Below are 22,892 nucleotides of genomic sequence, written 5' to 3' on the forward strand. Positions count from 1 at the left end.
TGTTTGCCGATCAATAATGGATTGTGTTCAACGTGCTCAATTCTAACTTTCGTTCCGCCAATGATCAGGAATTGTTTTTTTTGCTGAATTGCCTTCTAGTCGGAACTGGTGTTGAGACGTGACAACGGTACTGCTGTACTGGCTTGTTCACGTTTTAACCTGTGGTGCAGTGCAAGCTTAGCAATCGCCGTTGTAATACTTAGCAAGATAGGTAGTAGTAATTCATTCCAAAAGCATAAAGTTAAATTGTGGACAAGTACGCCGGACAATCGCCGAGTGCATAATGATACAATTCCCTGGCATTGAATGAATACCAATAAGGAGCCTACAGATGATGTAAAGATGAAAAGGACGTTAAGGCAGCATGACAGAATCGAAATATAATGAATCAGGCTTATGAAGAAAAGTAATTGAAATTCAACTAACGCAGATAGGCCTACAGTAAAAGTTTTTATCGGTACTGCAAAATCTACCTATATATTGAATGACAACTCAAACAATATCTTTGGTATTATATATGCATAAACAGTTTTATGGTCCTACAATTTGACCTTGCCAATTCGCAACGTTTTTAACATTTTTTAAGTGGCGTGTTATTGTTTTGTTCTGTGTGCATATCGTTTTAAGAATATCGGTATTGGCCTCATCAATTACAGAGTTGGTGTGTTTCCTGTGAATTGCTTTTACAAGTGTCTGTGCACATAATTTACCAACATAGCTTCGATTAAAGTTTGTATTTTGCTTCTTTTAAACCAATGCCAAATCAGTTAAGTTATTCGTGGCTTCCGACTATTCTCGTTAGTCGTTACTTTGTCACATTGTATTTGTATCAGATTGAATAGATCATTATCAGCTTAAGTATTTTAAAAGTAGCCTACAACAGCCTGAACGTTCAATACATTCGCGTATTTTTTGCGTGTTTATTTCTGGCCCATTCCTCGTTTAACAAAGTTTGTGTTTTTTGTTAGTGACTTGATCAAGCTACCAAGAATTGGACCAGTCCCGCCATCTATATCATCGGAAATGAAAAACTCAGTCTGATACCGGCATCAAATCTCAACAACACCTCTGTAACACAACATAACAGCTATTTAAGTAAACATTGTTCACAGGTTGGGGGAATAGCTATATTTTGGATTGAGATTTCATGCGCAAATATTGCACTATCTCATCTATTACTATCAGGTGAAGAAATATTTATATAATATTTACAACGTTGCTAGTTATTTGCGTCAAATCGGAAATCACTGTTATTCACGAAACCACAAGCTTCTTATGTCTTTTGGTTACTGCATGTCGAAACTGTACAAACAGTAGTGACACCTCGTAAAATGATTATAAGTTCACACCCACAATTCATTGAGTCACTTTTGTACATAAGACATGCATTGCTAAACCAACTGTATTTAATCTGTATATACACATTCAATATTAGATGTCAATATCATATTGTTGAGCAATATAATGAACAAATATAAATTTAATACGCAAAAGCAAAAATAACATATATTTTAGTTTCATAGAAGATAATGTGTGAGATTTTTAAGATTGTTGTGAAACGAGTTTGTCAAATATTGTTTATCTGTCATTTTCCCTTTTTCCACGTATATTTACAAAATTTGAAAGATCACATATAAAGCACATGGAGATTTTACACGACCCTGCTCAAATTTTGCTATATCACTTAAAACAGTTTTCATTTGGTTAACTTATAAAAAGCGAAATGCTTGTGCACGTCTCATGTTTCCTGATTGCAGTAGACAGTGAAAATATTTCCACATTTAAACGCACCAACATCTATACATCTGAATGAAGGAGACTTTTTAATATATCGAGACTTAATTTTCATATAGACTTTTCTGAGTACGTTCTTGAGAAAAGTTTGAAATATGAAAGTTTTTATCCTTATTTAATTACACATGGCCAACTTTCAGGAAATTTGGAATAAGTAACAAACTCAAATCTGCGTTTGCGATCTTTTCAACTGCTTACTCTATTTATACTTCTTGAAAACGTATATGTCTCAGATACAAGTATTTCCAAGCACAATATTGTTCTTCACTAGAAATTAGAGGTATCGGTGCTGGATGTTCAAGTGATATTAACTTTTGCTAGTCTTAATAAGTTTATAATAATAGGTCTGTACGAATAAAGCAGCCACATTTACAAATAACAATAAAGAAAAATCAACGAAGTAAACAAAATGTCGCAGTAATGTAAAACACTCTTAAAAGTCAGAATTTCCTTTTCTGAGAAAATACAATAAAAATTTAGAAACTCACGAAGGTCTGATAGATCATCATCGAGTCAGCGATACCTCAATATAATTAAAAAGCGAAACAAAAATGTCAAGTGGAAATGCAAAAAACAATAGAATTAAACACCACTTGGTCTAGCTTGAGGCATTTGCAGGACCTGGTAAATAAAAATCTCTAGCCTCAATTGGTGACGATTTGCAAAATTACAGACAGGCGCATCACGTACCAGGGGAAATGCCATGTCCGATGAAATGCGTGCATTTCAGACATAACATCCAATTACTACTATAAGAATAACGAACTATTTTTAGTCGAAAAAAGTATTCTTTCATTTTTGTCTTCTATTTTTAGTCAACAAGAAGAATTCTTTTATTTTTGGAAATGACACTATAAAACTTTCCTATTTTATAGTATATGCGTATTAGTTGTCGGGCATGGAAATTATACCGAACGAGACAAATGAGTGTGAACTTCTCAAGTAAGTTTTTTGATTTTTATTGCTGTAATATAACACACAGACTTAACTTGAACTACAAGTCGTTTACAAGAATGCATGCTGGAATATACATGTTTGCGACAGACCTACAGAGCTGATTACACTCTGGGCGTAAATGTGAACAGTACTGATGATTGCTCTGTCCTGGCTATGGGATAGAGATGTCGATCGACACCAACTTGACTGACTACTTGAATAATAACGACATTATATGTAACAAGTATACCTAGTGTTTTGTAAATAAACAACTCTTTTGAATTTTTCTACATTTTGTTATTTGCTGATAGTTACTGCTTAGCTGAAATTCATCAGGCGTTGTAAGATTCGTAAGCTGTTTCCACTTGTGTTTGCTTAGTTGTCGCAGGCAGAGCTTGTTCGTAACCGGCAGTTTCTTGCAGGACATTTGATGATGATGGTTGTTCGTAAGCTGACTCCACTTGTGTTTTCTTTGTTGTCGCAGGCAGACCTTGTTCGTAACCGGCAGTTTCTTGCAGGACATTTGATGATGATAGTTGTTCGTGAGCTGACTCCACTTGTGTTTGCTTAGTTTTTGCAGGAAGTGGTTGTTCGTATCCGGCAGTTTCTTGCAAGACATTTGAATATGATGGTTGTGAAGCTGGATTGTTGGAAGGAGTTGCTAATTAATTGAAAAAATGAAATTATCAACCACAGAACAATTAAAATTCGATTTAAAATACTTATCTTGATAGAAATCAGATCTAAGTAAACCTGTGGTGGACAGTGTGTTAAAATAATAATTATTTAAATAAAATATCTCAGTTTTTTTCTATTACTTCATAGAAGGTATGTTCACAGACCAATCTCTTTCAAACTTTTAGTAATCTAATGGGCGTGACTCCTAGTAGGGCGGTAATTTTATTTATTTATTATTTGCGGTGGCATTCCAATTTTGTATAAACTCGAGGTATACAAATTGTATTGCCCCACTATTAGAACCTGTATTGATTGATAAACGTTTTCTATCCCATTAACATTGATGGCATGTGTTTATCATTGAAGTGGAGTTACACCGTTTATCGTGACCGTATTCTGTTGTGTTTATACACTTTGAATAACACTTCGAATTTGATTTGTATAGGAATATTATTTTATACATCAGTTCTGATTATTTTTCACTACCTTTTTCTTTTATAGTTTCGTAATTGTGTTCTTTTACTTCTGCCTTTTCCTTCAAATTCTTTATTTCTTTCTTCAATTTGTAAATGATCCAGACAGAGACGACCAAGAAGACGAAAGGAATGAGAAAACCAATCACAAAACTGATGATGTTAAACTCGAACGCTCCTTTAGCTAAAACAAATACGTTACTCTCATTTCCTGTTGTTATTTAAAGGTTTTGAGATTATAGTTTTATTGGAACGGCAACATCATCTCTAGAATTACAAAGATAGTATATAACGTTCACGATAAAAGAACACTTTATTTATCTTTTAATTCTCGAAACTGTTCGCTTGTTATGTTGTGTTGTTTGAAGTTTGCTAATTTTTTTTATAATCTGGCTTTGAATTACCCAAATCTGAATATTTGTAATTCTTACCGGTATCGTTCTTAGCAGTAGTTTCTTGTTCACCTTGTTTCAACGTTATAGAGGGGCTTTGACTGAAATGTATTTGGTCACCAGAGGGCGTGGAATAAACTATCGAGACACTGAAGTAAAATAAGTTGTATTATGCATTGCGGAAATAAATTCATTAAATGAAATACTGACAAAACATCCGATATATTATATTTGATTTGATAGCATCATTAAATACGTGAATCAATCTAATTTGACGTTAACATACATCTTTACTGCCTGTCGGTTTTGAAATAGCATTATAACAATACCAAAACTTTCAATTAAAAATTAAAAGTCTATGATGATCTATATAACCCTAAGATATATCTGGAATACCTGAACGTATTTTTATCTAATTTTTTGTTCCTTCCTGTGAATAAAATTTCTTTTCTCAAGCTTTGTTCATTTTGTAACCCTACTTTTCCGGTATTTATCATGTCACAAGTTGTTATTGAATCTTCGCCGAGTGTGATATTCATTCGCTTCCCATTCATGCTGAAATATTCAATGGGATTAAAATATGGTCTGTTTTACAGGAATTACCGCTGCTACTCGAGACAATAGAAAAATGACGTTGCAACGACGCATACAAGTATATACAAATTGAAACTCTTAATATAGCAGTTTATATGAATTCAAAATACATGAATGGTGCGGTGGTACGCACATCGCAGTATCAAAGTATCTTGTTGCATGTGCTTTGTATATGTTATAGCCAAAAATTATTGGAGTAAAGTATTAGTAGTACAATGTGTTTCGTTACGCTCGTTAGAAAAATCAACGTCAAAAATCTTATAAACTCTACAACAAATAATCGCTGTTGTCCTGATATATTACATAATACATCCACTAGCTAGACGTAAAATCACGTTAACCGGGTAATCTAATTAAATGTTACTTTCCAATTAGCTTTGTCGGATTAGCAACCAGAAATAGCAAATGGAACAAATCATCCTAGTACTTCTTACGAGTGGGACTTTCACCCGATCTATTAATTTTAATATTACAAATAGAATTTTAATCGTTTATCTTATAATTCGTATTTTTTGTTTATAAATCCCGTTCAACTGAAAACACCCAATTGACAGATCACGTAGAATATTCTCCTGGAAAAAACGATTTCCAACCTTGTCATAGGTATTGCTTTAGCAATATATTCATCTCCGCTCACTGTGTTGTTAATATTTATCATGTCAGTCATAGAAAAGTCGTCGTCAAGTTCCTTCAAATTTGTGCGTAAAAGTACAAATATGCAACTGTAGGTGAATAAAGTATACAATAATAAAAGTTGTACTGATAGCACTATTTGTTGAGGAATGAATTCCGTATTGTGGAATGATATTGATCAAAATAAATCAAAACTTCAGTGTCTAGTAAGCAAAGTGACTATATTGGTGAGAGAGATGCATAGTATACCTAATATGATATATGAACATGCTCGGTCGATTTTCATTCCAGGCTAACTATCAACCGTAGAAAAACAGACGTACTAACTTTTTGAATACCGATATATATATTATTTTCTACTCTGTTGCATTTAGCTTACCTGACAAGGCCATTAGTCTCATCCGGTGCCTGTATTGCCAGTTTTTTGATGCCACACACGTTGATTAGGTTATCTTCAAAACTTTCAGGCGGAAAAATCTTTGCAGGAGCTAAAACACGAGACAGTGTTTGCTAAAATAAATTGCGACAAACATGCTTACGCATTTTCACATATATTGGTTTGAATGGAGTTGGTAAGTAGACGGGTAATTGCAAAATTGTTTTCACAAATATTAACTTCTCAATATACCTGTAGGTTTTCCCAGACAAGTGCCAGCAACCAATAATTCTTGACCAAGAATAGCACACTTAAATATTTTGATCGAAACAGAATAGTTACGATTTGGTTCTGGTTGAAATGAATAAACGGATGATGACGTCACGTTTATTAGTTTCATGTCTGTCTTCAAGTTTAAATCTCGCGACGAAGCCAGGGTTGAAGTTAAATTCAGTTCCTATAAATCATCAGATAAAAGTATTGCATCAGAAATATTGAAGTTTTTATTTTAAATTTCCTGAATATTGGTTTCAAATGAATTGTTGGAGATTCCTTCCAAAACTTCCAGATAAGTTGAATATAATTTTGATATAAAATATTGATAAAACAATATCTGTCATTTATATCAGTGAACCAAAACAGATTTACGATCGTAAGAAATAGAGTGGATGGCTGTAGAATCAGCCAAACTTCGTGACACAGAGTGAAGTCATATTACACGTATAAATTCTCAATCCAATTTACACACCATCAACCAAGTTGTTGTAGGACATGTGTCTCAAATAGTTTGTGTTAACAATGCAATTATCGACTCACCACGGTATAAGAATCACCAGTCTCTGTTTTGTTATATAAGATCCATGAGATGACGCAAGTTTGCGTATTTTTGTATTGTATTATAGACGACGATTCAACAGATAACGTTGATCCGACTGTTCTTGCGCTTCGGATGGTAGAATATTTGGTTGGACAGTTATCCTTTGTTACACATGCAGTTATCTGAAATTTATTTTAACAATATAATAAAGCAACGTATAATTTGGGTGATGGGGTCAAGTAGCTTAGAACGTTTCGTACGTATTCCTGAGAGAGGAGACTTTTTGCCGGAAGTAGAACCCATGCAATAAAAATTAAAAAGAACTGATCATTTACGGTATATTGAAACAATATTACTTACTTTGATTTGAAAGGTTGTGGTAGGCGACAAATTGGTTAATGTGGTTGACTGTTTCTCAGGTGTTGGTGAATCCAACCATCTTGTTGATTCACCTGAGGTCGGACTTACTTCTATTCTGTGAAACAGATGTGAGTTGACAGTGACAAATTGATGCAAGTAAAACAACTTGTAACAATACGCGTAATAGTGTTGGGTACACGGGTCGTGACCAACATGATAGATTTACATGTTGACACTCACCAATACGTCTAATAAATTTACCATGGTAACTTATACAGCTCCAACCGTTTTCTTAGATGACATTATATCATTGTTGTGAAAACGAATATTGACTTAGATTTGTCTAACGGCATTTTCGGTTCGGAGGAAGAGATGACGCATAAACAAGATGTTGAAATTTATGCCTAAATATTCATAAAGGTAAACTCACTTGTGTGGAAATCCAACAGCATTTGTATGCGGTTGCCATGAGATGATCAAGTTAGAGTTGCAGACGTTATTTGATATTTGTTGGATTGTGGGTTTTCCAGCCACTGAGGAAAGTAATGACCAAAAGATTAGTTAACATAGATTACAAAATTAAAGAACGTTATTTATATTCACCTCCATATGATTCTGTTTCGCCGAGTTTCCAACTGTTGCCGTTTCGAAAATAACAACTATAGGATCCCGCATCTGCAATATTTGCGTTTTGAAGATTCAATATTGCTGATCCATTTTGTAACGTTTGATAAACTCTACTTGTAGTTGCGGTTGATACTTTGATAGATGCTTTGTGCCATTCAACTTGTGTTGCAATGCTGCAGTCTGTTGCAGAACACCTTTTCTGGTTTCCGTTGATGGTTTGTATTCTAACAAAAGGGCCCTGAAACACTAAAGCAGAATTTGTGAAATTTGAAGCCATAAATAACACAAATTGGTTAAGAATAAGACAAACTAGGTTGATTACTTTGGTTCATGCAAGCAGTAACACTGAACATTGGAAGTACCTTGATTATATTTTTAGCAAATAAAAAAAACATATTCGATATATATAATACTGTTAGTGCAACTCTATTTGTAACACAATTTGAATTAAGTGATTGGAGCCCAATAATTAAAAACAATACCTGTATCGAATACCTGTATATGTGATCGGTATTGATCAGTTCCAATTGAATATTCCTAATTTGACAATCAATTTCAATTTATATTTAATTTACGATCAATAATCAAGTACTAGCTTATTGGTCAGGAAGTTGATATATTTGAGTATTGCTGGGACAGTGCGATAGTTACTGTAGTGTTCTGGGTACTATAGCTTTTCCACAGTTCAAGCTTCCTTCATAATATCGTATGATTTTTGTGGAATTGTTGTTAAAATATTACGTTTGAACTTCGTGTGCATTTATTTGAGTTTTGCTCTATTGTTTCTTTAGATAGAACCTATGCAACTTGTTACGCTCCCATTATCTCCGATTGAGCAAGCTTGCATATGCAGACCACTTGTAGAATATTAGACTAATTTATTACATAGCTAGAAAACCCACGTAAAGATGATTATGAGGACGATTTATACAAGTCCATTCTCAAACCAAAGCCATCTATTTTAAGGAATGTCATCAGCGAATGGAGAAAAATCAATAAATATTACCTTTCTGGCAAATGTAGTAGAAGTTTTCATCACAAGATATATCAACCCACTCATACGTTTGTCTTCCAACTGCCAAACAATCTTCATTGCCAACATTGTTTGGTTGATTCCATTTCCTGATAAATTTAGAAGCCGAATAAATTATTCTAAAAATTATGCAGGCTCTAAGCATTTAATTTAAGAAATAGTTAGTGACAAGTTGTTACGCTGATATAGCTCCTAAGTATTGATATACTACATATGAAATTAGACTAAGTGTTTGCTTGGCATAATTTATTCAATTGCCCCTAACATATATCTAGTGAGGTTTGTCAGGATTTCACCTCCGACAAAATGAATTTGACTACGACGGATTATAAATAGCATTATTGAAGTTTTGCCGTGGTATTTCTCTTTACTATAATATTGATAATAAGGAATACCGAGTGGTATACAAGTTCTGAAAACTATTTCACGCAGAAAATATGTTGTTTATTAAATTCTTTTGTAACTTTTTTTAAATAATGTTGAGAAACACACCAGTTTTGATATCCTGTTTCTCCTCTCATTATCACATCAGTACCATCCTGCCATCTCCAATATCCTTCGTTAGCTATGTCGTTTCCTCCGATATAAAATGTGTTTTCACCACCTTGTATGCTAAGAATATAAAAATAGTATTCGTTTTTTTTTTGAAGAAAATACCTGAGCCATCAATTGAAAATTGATAAAACGACTGAGAGAAGAGCTGAAATATACCACGGAGCGCTAAGATAACTAAATAGCCTTTGTGTGATGAAGCAAAGTAGTAATAAAATACGTTGATTATACCAGGTAGTCAACAGTTAGTTCTGGTGTTTTGTAAACTTGAATGTATATGTTTACTTAGTAATTACTGAAAAACTCATTGCGTAAAACAGTTTTTGCTCAAGTTTATTCAAATATACAAACTTGTAAGCTATAGAAATTCTATCGATTCTTGCTTTTATTCTATTTACGAATAACTACTAGCTTCAATACAGCATATCCAAGGTAAATAAATTGCTGTGTAGAAATTAACATAAATACTGAGGCTGGTTTTACGATTATAAAGTGAAAATAATGAAGAACTATTTGGAATTATCCCGATCCTACAACATGATTCCTAAAAGTAAAATAAATCTTTAGCTCTTGTACATCACTGTACGAACAATATCCTATTTCAACTCAAGTATATAGTAAGTGTTTAATCTACATTGAGATGGTACTTACAACAGTGAGACAATCAATTCCATCTATTTAGTACTAAAGTTTCATTCAATACATAGAACAATTCATATATTAAAAAACACCAAGGTATCAAAAATAAGTTTCTTTTCTAACTCACTCGAATGCTGAATTAATGACTGTCGTCATTCTCTCAATATCAACTTTAGCCAAGTAACCTCCCAATGCTTCACAGGAAGATTTTGCGCTGTTGTAAGTTTTACGTTGTTTGAAGAAAAGCAGTTCGAATCCATCAACACATTCTTTCTTCCAGTGATCTGAAACGCAACAGTATTTGCAGTTGTTCCAGTTGATATATCAGTTCTAATTCTAATATTTGTTTTATTCAACAAAGAAGTCATTTTTAAATAAATTGAATTATAATACTCCAACTGCTTCTAATGTTGTTGTTTTCTTCATTTATTATAAAGAAACAGTTGTATTTGTTTGAGTGTAGGAAAATTCTATTCATCAACAAAAGTTTTGATAAGATATAAATGGTTTTATACATAAAATTTAACTTACTTTGAGCTGAAGCTCTTGTTATGAGGGTCGAGAAAAATATCACCAAACTTGTAAGATTCATCTTTAATATTCAAACAACACAAAATTAGTGGTTAACTCAGATATTCTACTTTAATTTTAACTCCCTCTGATTAGGTCGTTTTGAAATTCAATTGGAATAACTGCAATGTGAAATATATAATCCATTCAATGTCATTTTAAAAAATGAAACAAATAGCTACTGATTTTTTGTAAATATAAAAAATAAACATATAACTATAAAAATTGAAAATATATCTCAATTATTGGCAAAGCAACTTAAGTGTATAGACGTGACAAACACCACAGTTATCATTGTTGAAGCAATATTGTGAATAACGGAGAAGACGTCGACGGAATCAATCCTTTCGTGAAGCAGTAGATAGGCCTTTTAACCAGCATGCCCCACTACATCAATGCGCCTTCGCATGTTGATCATAGATAGTTGTTGGCTCAAGACTGCACTGTCCTTTAATATACTTCTTCCCCAATATCCATGAGTCTTTCTTACGGTAAATTAAAAGCAGCAGGGCATGTACATGGTGTGAAGCAAAAGCATTGAAACACCTTTTCACGAGAATACTTTGATACAGTGATAACCACACAACTTATACGTAAGTTCTTTCATTCACATTTCAAAATAATTCCACTACTGCAAACTGCTAATATTATTAAATTACTAACATTTATCGATACTTGCTCTACATACAATTATGAAAAATATACGTAGATTATTACGTCTTTCTTGTGGGTGGTTCAACTATTCACTGAATCAGTCTATCACTTCCGCAAACAATTGACTTCTGAAAACCGTTCCTCGGCCATAATGGATTGTGTGTGCATGCATCAGTTATATCTTATGCAAAAGCACAATGCCATACTGGGAATGTGCTCGCCGTCGTTATCATACGCGGATGTTATGAAACCAAGTAACATAACCAAGTAGAAACTTCTTTCCTCCGCCTTTCATCAGCTTGCACACATCCTACATCGCATCACACTTATCTTCGACATGTTTAACAATTCATGATAACGTTAATTTCAAAACGTAAATGTCCAACAACGTACTATCCACAATTAAGTTTATCTTACATTTTTTTTAAGATCAAAAAGTTTGCAATATTGTCCCATAAGTCGGGGGTGTGCAAACTACGGCCCGCGGGCCAAATGCGGCCCGCAAGAAAAAACGAGTTTTTGGTTTAGGTAATGTGGAAAGTGCGAGCAATTGCAATCTCATTACGTAGTAGCCTATAGCAGTCATATTAGCAAAACTAGCGAGCAATATCCTGTTGCAAACTACACAATGTAATAAAAACGTTTTTCTCACTGAATTCGTTTAAAGTAGGTGTGATAATAAATTTGAATAGCAGTTTATTTAGCAATTTATGCGTTTTAACTCACCATTTCTGCAAGGACCTCTAACACTGCCGTACGACCAATAACAAAAAGAATACAATTTTTGGTGTCTGAAGCTACCAGAAAGACTATGTTCAATAAAGATGCGGCCCGCGGCTTCACCCAGTTACTTTTATCTAGCCCTCCTGTAATAAAGGTTGCCCACCCCTCATCTAAGTTATTCCTTCCATCTAAACCTCTCAGAAGTTTGAATAGAATGTAGAAACAGATCGAACATATCTTCATTAGGTTATTGTGTTTAAATATTTGATAAAATACAGCATGTTTTAAAAAACGATGCCGCATTTAACTAACTGCCAGACGACCTTGCTTTATTGCACGTAATTGAACACCTAATTGAACCTTATTGAGGAAACAATAGTTATATAGCAAGCTGGTAAAGAATTAGCTTTTGCCCTGTTCGTATTTAAATTATGTATTTTATTAGAGCTTTTCATCTCCACAAGTCTCTTTACAATCGGTTCTTAGGCACTTAGGCTCGGAGGTTGAATCGTTCATTCGTAAAAAATAACAACGTTGAGACTTCGACTGTAATACCGCTTACATAATATTTAATATAATAATATAATTCGATTGTAATATTCACACGACACCGCGTATTAGGTTTTAGTCTTAGTCTTAGTCTTTTAGTTTAATCTAAGCGCACGATGCACGAAAAGTTTTTTTTATTATTTAAGTATTACGTGGAATTTTGGTGAGCATGCAACTTATTTTCGAAGTATTCATCGATCCACGCAACGTTCGAATGAAAGTTTTACAAATATGTGCTCCAATGATTCATATTACGACGATTTTACAAATGAGATTTTTTCACCCCATGGTACAATTTCCCATTAACAACGCTTACATTCAACGTCCTAATTAAAACAAAGGGTGAAGAGTTTCTGCTCGCAAACAAAGACGTAAGTTGAAGAAAATTACAAACTATACACATTTATGACTAATGTTGCCAGTATTTCAGTGTGGGATGCGCTTTCAATGAAAAGGTCTGATTTCTGCCAATATTTTTCTTTGGAACACATTAGAGTGATTTCTGGGGCTGGAACCTCGAATACTTAAGAGATGTGTAATTGTATGTGACTATTTTATGGAATGGGTACTCTTATCACATGAGTTTCTGAAAAAACACAATCCATCACTCATACAGTTCACTAAGTGCTTACACACAATAAGAAACATTGTCTCAGATTTCCGCTCTAGGAGACTTTTATTCTGGGTCGTTCTGTCTGTTTTTCTGTAGCGTCTAAACTACTGGGTCAGTCTGGTTAAAATTTCTCACGTGGTTTGTACTGTCACCCTAGTATTGTGCGTTTCGCCAAAAGCCCAGATTGATGTTTCATTTCCATGGCAGCAATAAAAAACGCGCTGATCGTTGAGAAATTTTTAGTTTTTTTACAATTTATCGCAATTATCTCGTAAACTACCTCAAGAATTAAAATTTACATCGCTATCGCCACCGGCAGGTTTATCAATAACTCACTGGGACGGAAAGATTCCGATGTCAGGATTAAATTTTAAAAATGATGCTTCAATAAAAAAAAATATATGTGTTTTCGCCTCAAACTATGGCGGACAGGAACAAAATCAAGGTGGCGGCAATGCGAAGGTTTGGTTCGAATCGATTCGAATAATTCACTATTCGATTCGACTCGAATATTTGATTCGAAGTGCCGACCTCTATTGGTATCTTGCAAAATGACTAGGAATTTACACAATAGCACACAATACCAAACCAACAGTATTTTAATCCGTATATGTGTGTATAATATATATTATTAGATAATGAAACATACTATTTGGCAATATAAGAAACAAATATCATTCTGACATTTGAATAAAAGGGTTTTTGGTTTCATAATTGATTATGGGAGTCATCGATCCCCAAAACGTTCGAATAAAAAACTTCCAATATGTGCTCCATTTGTTCGTAATATATATATATTACAATTTCACAACAGGGATGTTTCACCCTATTCATATTTCACCTATCATTAGTATAAGTATCATTACAGGTGAAATGTCCCTTTTTGAAGCGTTTACATCAAACGCAATAATTAAAACCAGAATGCGATGATCAAATATATGGGAACGAAGACCAAAACGAAGTAGTATGAGTATGCAATCTGTCACATTATACTACCGGGACCGCCTGACCACCAGATCGCGAAACCACCACAAGGTTGCACGATTGTTTATTTTGACGACGTCATCGCACATAAATGATAAAATGGGTGCTAATATCGCAAATTTTCTGATCGTAGTTGATAATAAAAATAGTTTTATACACACATATATATATATATCTTAATAGTGGAGACTATTTATATTTAGTCTAATGGGTTTATTCTTGCGAATATATATATTATAATATATTTGAATAAACTCAGTCTGTATAATATAAGTTTGTGTAACAAGTTTCCTAAACTTGTGTTTCCATAAGTTACCTAATATTCACACAAAGGTCCACTTCTTGTCCATCCTACCCCAGCATTGTGCAAACCTTGCCCTCTTGACTTTTGGTCCAATTGGGAGGCTAAAGCTATCAAGGTGACTTGTGGGATAGTACGAGAATAACCAAAGTGCCAAGGTAAAGTGGGTGCTCTGGCTCCGTTGGCAAGCATCACTTTTTTAGCCTGAAAAAAAAAAATGTTTTGCTAAAATATTAGGTTTGTTCTAGATTTAGACACTATAGGCCGGAAGTGGAGAGCTTCTCTCAAAGCATTTGTATTTTAACCAGGGCTCTGGTGCTGGATTATCGGGTATTCCGAAACTAATGTAGTTTGAGTTAGTTTTAAAAAAATCCAGCGTCCAGTCTAAAATGGTGTTATCCGATAAATCGGGATCAAAATCTTTGTGAAGCCGGAATATGGAATAGGCGACGAAGCTCGTAGGGATTCCGTAAATAATTTTATGTAACCGTATATATTAGTACTCCAATCCACTGGATTACACAGATTTTTTATTCATCCAAATAATTACGAATATCATAAAACAATTAGGAAATTTAGGAATAAATCATAAAAATATCAATTATCATGAAAACAAAATACATATTCCTAAATTCATCCTCAAAACACTTCTTCGTTGATAAAACAAAATTGCACCAAAACGGAAGGATATCTTCGGTAAAGAAGACACGAATATTGTCACAAAATTTTGCCCCATGAAACATTGAAAATTCACTTTGGCTGTAAAACGTTGCAAAATAGTGACACAAAAAGGAATTTTATGTATATAAAATGTAAAAATAAATTCAGGGTGATGATATTATTTCGATCATACTTTCTTTAACTACCAGATTCAAAATTTCTTCAGGCAACAGATTTATGGTTCAAAATAAGATGGAATCCGAATACTTTATGAGTTTGACTTGTATGAAGTATTATCTATTTTGATATTCATATCCGAAAAAATATTCCATAAAAAATATGGAAATTAAATAATGGGTCAAATTACCAAATCGACACAAATGACAAGCGAGGGGGTTTTCAATAATAAAGTTTTCGGTATTGTCTTACTATGCAGCAAGATATTGAAATTGATCGAAAGATAAGTAGGCTGATTGATTGATAGAAAAAACTCTAAATGGGTAAGGCTACAGTTGCCTCACTTCATATGCAGGCTATAGATGCATTACTATGCATAATGCTCCTCAGAAGGCTCCCAAGAAGGGAATTTTGCAGTTTTGGAGGCGGAATTTGATTTGTATTCGATGTCGTATTGAATAAATAAAGTAGTTTCATGCATGGAGAGTGAGGAATGAAGAGTTCCGAAACAGGCATAATCAGGGATTCAGCAAAAAAGGTTGGGAACCACTGATTAAGTCGATTAGGATTCCCGTGGGCGAATAGGGAATTATTCTCTTGAGATATCACTAACGCCCTTGAGCAGCGGAACCCTTTCAGGGTTTTCCGTTGATTGAGGGGAGTTCGAATTACGAATTCTGATCCCAGTGTTAGTAAGTGGATTATGTGATCTCCTAATATCAGCGTCCCCCATCATTGCGTTCTTCTTTTTTACTTTGTTAATTATAGTCATTAATTTGGAATCATGACTTCTCACATTCTTTTCCAGTGTTGATAACATATTTTGAGCAAATTCAGCATTTTGGTTACGCTCCACGGAAGGATTTGGATCGTTTTCTTGTGGCACTCCTTCCTCTTCGGGTTGGGGGTCATCAATAGGTTGAGTTTGCCGCAGTCGTTGTTCTTGTTGACCTTGTTGCTGAGGTTGAAAAGCCATGTTTCTAATAAACCTTATTTGACTTCCAGGATCACGGTTATTGATATTTTGATCTCCAGGTTGACGAACATTTAGCTTTGCTGCTGGAGTAAGATTAGTATGATTTTTAAACCATTTTGTAGGTTCGACAATTAACTCTTCCAAACTATTCTCAACTGTTTTTATTCCGTCGTTGCACAGAAAGATATAAATGTCAGCAAATGTCTCCGAAAGTGAGTGCCGTTTTTATATTTTCCTTCATTTTATTCAAAATTTTATCACTTGAACTAAGTTCTAGTAACCGAATAGTTGATTCGTAAAGACAACGAGAATGTCCACTAAAGTTTCGAATAAAATCATTTTCTTTGCTCTTGTCTTTCGCATAGCAACACGATATAAATTTTCGTGTAAGGATAATTGACAAGACTCCAATGATCAACAGCACAATTGTGAATATTAAATATACGATCGTGTATGGGCACATTTTCTGTGGAAGCTCGGCTGCACAAATCATTGCTCTCGTCCCAATGGCTGTTACATCTGACGAGGTGAGACTGCAATAGAATGTATTGGAAGCATGGCAATGTCCCAGACAGTATGTTCCCCAGCTTTTCTCTTTAGGGGGGGTGTTTTAAAATTTAGGGGGTGGTAAATAATTTGCTATTAGAGATAAAACTAGGCTATTTGTATTCCTAAAAAAATGGTATGTATTTAAGAAACGATGTATAGGGGGGGGGCAAGTTTATTGACGGCGAGCCAAAATCCACAGCAGAATGAAATTGTAGGGCCAGAAAAGGGGAGCGAGGAAAAGTGCGGGACGACACGGCTGGAGTTCAGGGCGCGCTTAAGCGCCCTGAGAAAATTTTGAGAAATAGGCATCAAAATAGGCTCTAAGCTTGATTTTAGATACACCTAGCATCGCAGTTTGTTATGTAATAAAATCAATAATTATAATATTTAGCTGATAGAATTCTCGGGGAATAGATAACAAGCACGGCTTTCAACCGTAAATATATACTACTACGTTTCAACAAGTAATAGGCAACTGATAGTGACTAATGAAGTTACTTGCTCATCTGGCATTGTATGAATGGCTACTTATGGCTTGTTTTGTTACACATTTCTAATTTTTTTGAACATGTTTGTTTGACTTTTGTATGAATCAAATTTTGAAATACGCTCGTCAACTGATCATAATGTCGCATAATGTTGTATTCCTCTAGAACTGAAATATTTTGTAAGAAGACAAATCGCTGAAGTTTGATTCTTTTCAATAAAGAAATAAAAACGCTGTCATCCATCTAAAAAACGTCTGTTTTCAGTGCCTAGTTTTCGTTTTGTGACATCTTTAAGCTTTCTTAATATATGGCTGATATCTAAAATACTGCAGTGTGTAATCATAATACCCATACCTATACATAAGATACCGGAATAATTCAATTGTTATGAAATAAACGTGCTTAAACTGATAATGATGTAACAATAGACGGTATCTAAAACTCAGAAGGTACCACACAAAGGGTTAAACTATTTCACTTAAGTTCGGCGGGCCATTTAAAATCGTTACGCGGGCCGTAATTGGCCCGCAGACTGCGGTTTAGAACCCCTCAGTGCGGAATCGCACCTCAAAATTAGGGGGGGTGTTTGAAATTTTAGGGGGGGTGTTCACCCCCTATAGGGGGGGTGTAGGGAAATCACTGGTCCCAGATATAAATATACGTTTAGAAATATTAAAATTGATGCAACAACTGAGGAAGAAATATTTCTAATCATGTAAATTCTAGGGATTGAAAGGTCATCCTTGTTCTGTGGAGATGAAAAATTCTGTATGAATAAGCATTGTAGCATCCGTTTACGCTCAATCGTATCTGGGCGTTTTGCCAGCTCAATGGCATCTTCAATTTCTTTCGCTATTCTACGACAAGGTTCCTTCATGTTGCGTATGACGTCTTCAAATCCCTGTTTAATTTCTTTCCCCTTTATGTCGTCATATATAAAAGGTATAGTGATGGTGTCTTCAATTTCTTTAGATGTAACGGAACTGCCCATGGCTACATCATCAGTCCGTTTCACTGTCGAAAGTCTCGTGATAACTCTAGGAAATAGATACCATAGAGAGAAGCAGAAATAGAGTATTGCAGACGCAGAAACAGCGATAATTCCTGCAAACCTTAAAGTAATATCCTGTTGATGATAGCAAACACTATTGGCCACCTGTGACTGTGTTGTGCTCATTGTATATGTATGGCGTCGGATACCTCGGCGTACATTGGGTTGGCTTTGCAGTCAACTCCTCAGATATTGCGAGGAATGACGTCACCATCAATCCCCTCATTGCGTATTCTCTGATCTTCTCCCACCAAGGTTTGAATCGAGATTCATCCAGAATATTTGAACCAAAAATATCTGAAAGACCCACAGACATTTTTCAAGACTACGTGTACTTCTCGGAAGATTATATTTAAAAAAAGCTGACAGCAGTAATTTCCAGACTCACAAAAACTAATCAGGTTGATTTTCGTTCAAAGTCAGAAGGCTCTAGCCAACAGACTATTCGTTATTCAAGTAAACAGCTATTTTTCAGCAGACCCCTGAGTAGAGACAGCACGCACATATCACTGAGCAAACTCATCTAAAGCCGCACGATTTATATTGCGAAGAGACATTATCACCAGTTAGTTCATCTACAATTTTCAAGTAATTCAAACTGAAGTTGTCCAAGATTACTTGGTTTTCTTCATTTGATGTATGCATATTCTCTTTATAAAATCTATAAAGCGGAAATAACCACACATCCGCGTTTATTGCTAAGCAAATGTGACGTGATATTGCGATAGACAATGACTGAGTTAAATTGTTGGTTGATTCCATTTTGGTACCTATGAGTTTTCGACTTCGGCGTCGACAACCGACCGACTCCGGAAAATATTTCTAATACACATCCTCCGTTTTCCGAACACTGCCGATTTCCAAGATGCTTATATCAGACGCTTTTTATATTGATTGCTATTGAATATTTTCATTTTTTAAAGTCATGAAGTCAAATTATATTTAGATAGGGAAAATTCTAGAAGAGAATAAGTCGGTCTTTTTTAACAACTCTGAATACTCTAACGTCTGAACAAAATTGCTTCAACTCTGGCTGGCTTGTTAGTCAACTCGACGACATAGGTTGGAGAAATACTTTTTAGTGTGTCGAGTAATATAATTAGGTCAAAAATTCATTTGCTTGTTGCAATTTTAGCTCGAAAAAGAGCGCTCCAGAAGTAGGTGTACCAATATCTGAAACTGGAGGTAACTAATTTTGTTCATCTATTTTATATCAGGTTGTGTAAAGAGATTGAAACTTATGGGCAAGGGGGTATATTCACTTGGCTAATACAGACAGTCGCCGGCTCCCTCGTAATAAAACTAAATCAAGAAAAATTGGAATAAAATGATGGTCCGACCCTAACCTGATACATATGCTACGGTAGTACCGAAAATAACCCAGGCTGGTGCCAAGATAAATGTTGTCAAAACCTGATTCATTTTTAATTGATTTTTGAAACTGCGTTGTACTAACACAAAATAGAAATTTCAAGTTTTTGTGTCAATACGACAGTGATTCAGAATCGACTCATAGCCCGAAACAAACTCGGGAATGCAGTTAATCAATCAACCTTGGAATTGAACTTTAAAATTTAACTTGAGACTCGGATGACCTGTGACCCGGCCCATACCCAAAACTTGCGTAAAGAATCTCTTTAAGGCAGGGGTTCTCAACCTGGAGTTGGCGAACCCCCAGGGGTTCACGCCAAGATTTTTAGGGGTACTTGAATGACAGTCGAGTTTTCGTGTGTTGCTTTTTTTTATATCCTTTAACAAAGAAAGTAAATACAAAAGGAAAATAAGTACTAATTGTAACTTAGAGTACATTTTCCCTGATCGTACGTTGTTGCGATTGTGACGCAACAATGTGAAATGCACGGCTTGGCGGTCGTTGCAACAAATTGTTAGTCAATATATCACAATTTAGTTTGGGGTTACTGAGGGTTCGCGTTGTTTGTTTCGTGACTCGGGGGTAATCAACAGAGAAAAGGTTGAGAACCCCTGGTTTAAGGCAAAATAATTTGATATAAATCCACATTATATTTGAGGTTTCTTGAGGTTGCCCTTCGGCTGCAACAGTTAATATAAGAAAAAATTGAAAATTTCAAATGCGAATTTCATACAAATCATTAAATAGTGACTGTTATTGTTTGCTTAGTTTTAAGAAAAATACTTTGATCGAAACCTCCCACTGATATTTAGTTTCAATAAGCCGCTATCAAAATACCAAACGCAAGAACCAACCTCCATACCAGGAAATGAGATCTGCGGCTCATAAAGAAAATCATCAAATGAGATTAAATTAACCTGAACAAGCATGAATCTAGGATAAACCAGGCAGTTCATCTATGGCACAAACATTTTGACTCCGTAAATGTTGGCGGTTAATTCAGGTATTTATTTGACGAGAATGATTTTTGTATAAATCGAGCAGTTCATCTATGATACAAATATGGCACATGTAAATAGAAATTTCCAATAGAATAAATCAAATCTGATACTAAAATATACACTGTAACATAGACGAGAGCACATCCAGGTGATGGTTTTTCATAAAATTCAGTTCATTTCGAATGCGTATCGGAATTCAAAAACTTCACCTCTTTAGGCTTCAAGACGGAGACGCCACCCTGAACACACTATAAAAGGATATTTGCCAAATAGACTTTAATATTAAACGGCTCTTAGCATTTCAGTGGTCGTCTGTAACTCCACTTAGACATAAAGCTCCTCAATTTTCTAAGAAAGTGACAGTGTTTTCAGTAAACTTCTTTGAAAAAGCGACGGTGCGTAGTTTTCCACGTAAGTTGATAGCTACCAGTTTCTTAACCTTTGACCTAGAACCAACACGGAAGTTAAATTCTACATTCTATTTAGGAAAAGACGGATAAATCCCTATCCGTAGATAATTTATTTGGCAAATACCACCAATCAGAAAATTCGTGTTGGTGACATTAGTAATTGAAATTCTATTATACGGTAATTTTAGAAAAAATTACCAAAATACTTTTACAGATTATAAACATAATAGAATAGTGAGGAAATCGTTATTTATTGGTTATATTTCTGCAAAAGATACAGAGAAGTTGAGTTGTTTGTAATTTTTATATTTTTAACTCAAAAGAATTGCAACACTCAAATTTTAATTTTACTAGATATTACTTTAAAACTAGTTAGAGTTAGTCTAACTTTCTTTTCTTACATAGTTTGAGTGGTAAAAAAAGGAGATATGGTAGTGAATGTCGAAGAAAAGAAACTTATCATGTAGTTCAATTGTAGCCTAAAATATTGTTTATCGGCCGTAAAAAAATGAGAACCGGAGCTATTATTTTCAAAATATCCTGGCATCGAATTTTGAATCAGAGTCAACACAAACAGGGATTCGAAATGGAATTTAGTTTATTGGGCCGCTTAAAATCTGCAAAAAATATTTTTCTAGTTAAAACTTCTCTTGTAACTCCGGTATTCATACGACATTTAATTTGGTTTCAGAACTTTCTTTTAGCAAACTTGTACCTGAAAAGTTTATTATATCTTTATATTTAAGTGTTTAAGATATATTATACAAATAAACTTTTAAATAAACAATCAATTTGAACAAAATGAAAATCACGAAAACAAGTTGGTATAACATTTAGTTATATATCGGAATCGTAAATTTACAATTCATCATAAATTTACGGAAACTGGATCTGTAGTTGATGCACAAAGAAAAGAATGACCAAGGAGCGGACGCTCTGAGGAAAATATTCAGAGCCGAATTAATTCCAAATTCTCTGTTAAAACAGCGCTCGGCTACTTCTTGCCAAACAGCAGTTTACCTTTAACTCATTAACCTATAGTGATTTTTTACCACGACACATAAGTTTTTCGTTGACTGGTTTGATTAGTTTCGTCTGACACAAATTTTTACTGACGATAGTTTTGTCCCAAGTATGTTAACCTTAGGATAGACACCGGTAGCCGTCAACGCCCACGTTAATGAAGATACGTTAGAAAATCTCTATATGTTTTTATTCGTAAATTTCCACAACACACAGAATACAAATCTTAAAACATTTATCCAGACTAGACTAGTTCTTTAGTTAGATTGAAAAGCTTATTTATATGTTATTCAAACAATCAATTAATTTTGAAGACGTGACTTCGTGAGTTTGCGTCATAATAGTTCAGTAATTATAAAGCATTTAAATGAGCCGTACCTGTCAGACCGGAGATTTAAATTGTGGGAAAAGAATTTTAATGTGATAACGACAGGACGCAACTTGTTATGTTACTAAAAGTGGATTAATTTGATTCAAACCAAAGTCTTGGTTTGAATTTTGGGAAAAATTCACTTCGTTTTGATGATTTCAACATGAAATGGGGTTAATTGCTATATAAACTCCGCGGTCCAGACTTGGAAAGTTAAAAGATTTGACACATTCTAATAAATTGGAAATATACAAACGAAAAAGAAATATATAATATAAAATTTATGATATAAGTCAAAAAAATATTTACATATATGTGATCTACAATGAGACCAGACATTGAAATAAAGAGAAATTTTTATAGAGGGTAAAGTTTGTAAAGTAGAATTATAGGAGGATGGCGCATTTTTATTTGAGAAAATTTTGATTTTGGGTGGGTAAAACATATTTTCAATCCAATGTACTTCGCTAAGTTAAAATACTTATACTCGAATTATCGCATTGTTACGATTTTGTCG

General features: G+C 34.4%; 1 protein-coding gene across 1 annotated transcript; it reads right to left on the reverse strand.

The window, feature by feature from the left end:
* Positions 1 to 1,193: 1,193 nt before the first annotated feature.
* On the reverse strand, positions 1,194 to 10,592 carry LOC144422846 (uncharacterized). The gene is made up of 15 exons (XM_078112729.1): positions 10,436 to 10,592; positions 10,032 to 10,188; positions 9,206 to 9,325; positions 8,687 to 8,802; positions 7,657 to 7,926; positions 7,484 to 7,586; positions 7,054 to 7,168; positions 6,693 to 6,875; positions 6,129 to 6,333; positions 5,880 to 5,988; positions 5,461 to 5,589; positions 4,670 to 4,828; positions 4,313 to 4,422; positions 3,895 to 4,065; positions 1,194 to 3,391 (listed from the first exon to the last, which is right to left on the reverse strand). The coding sequence occupies exons 1-15, from the start codon at positions 10,494 to 10,496 to the stop codon at positions 3,063 to 3,065; spliced, it is 2,337 nt and encodes a 778-aa protein (XP_077968855.1). The 5' UTR covers positions 10,497 to 10,592; the 3' UTR covers positions 1,194 to 3,062.
* Positions 10,593 to 22,892: the final 12,300 nt, after the last annotated feature.

This window comes from Styela clava, chromosome 1, assembly GCF_964204865.1.
Source record: "Styela clava chromosome 1, kaStyClav1.hap1.2, whole genome shotgun sequence".
NCBI classification, from domain to species: Eukaryota; Metazoa; Chordata; class Ascidiacea; order Stolidobranchia; family Styelidae; genus Styela; species Styela clava.

Coding starts and splice junctions, on each gene's coding strand:
- LOC144422846 (XM_078112729.1), bottom strand. CDS start 10,496: ATGAATCTTACAAGTTTGGTGATATTTTTCTCGACCCTCATAACAAGA. Junction 7,927..8,686: donor CTACTACATTTGCCAGAAAG/GTAATATTTATT, acceptor ATTCTGCTTTAG/TGTTTCAGGGCCCTTTTGTT. Junction 7,587..7,656: donor CGAAACAGAATCATATGGAG/GTGAATATAAAT, acceptor TACTTTCCTCAG/TGGCTGGAAAACCCACAATC.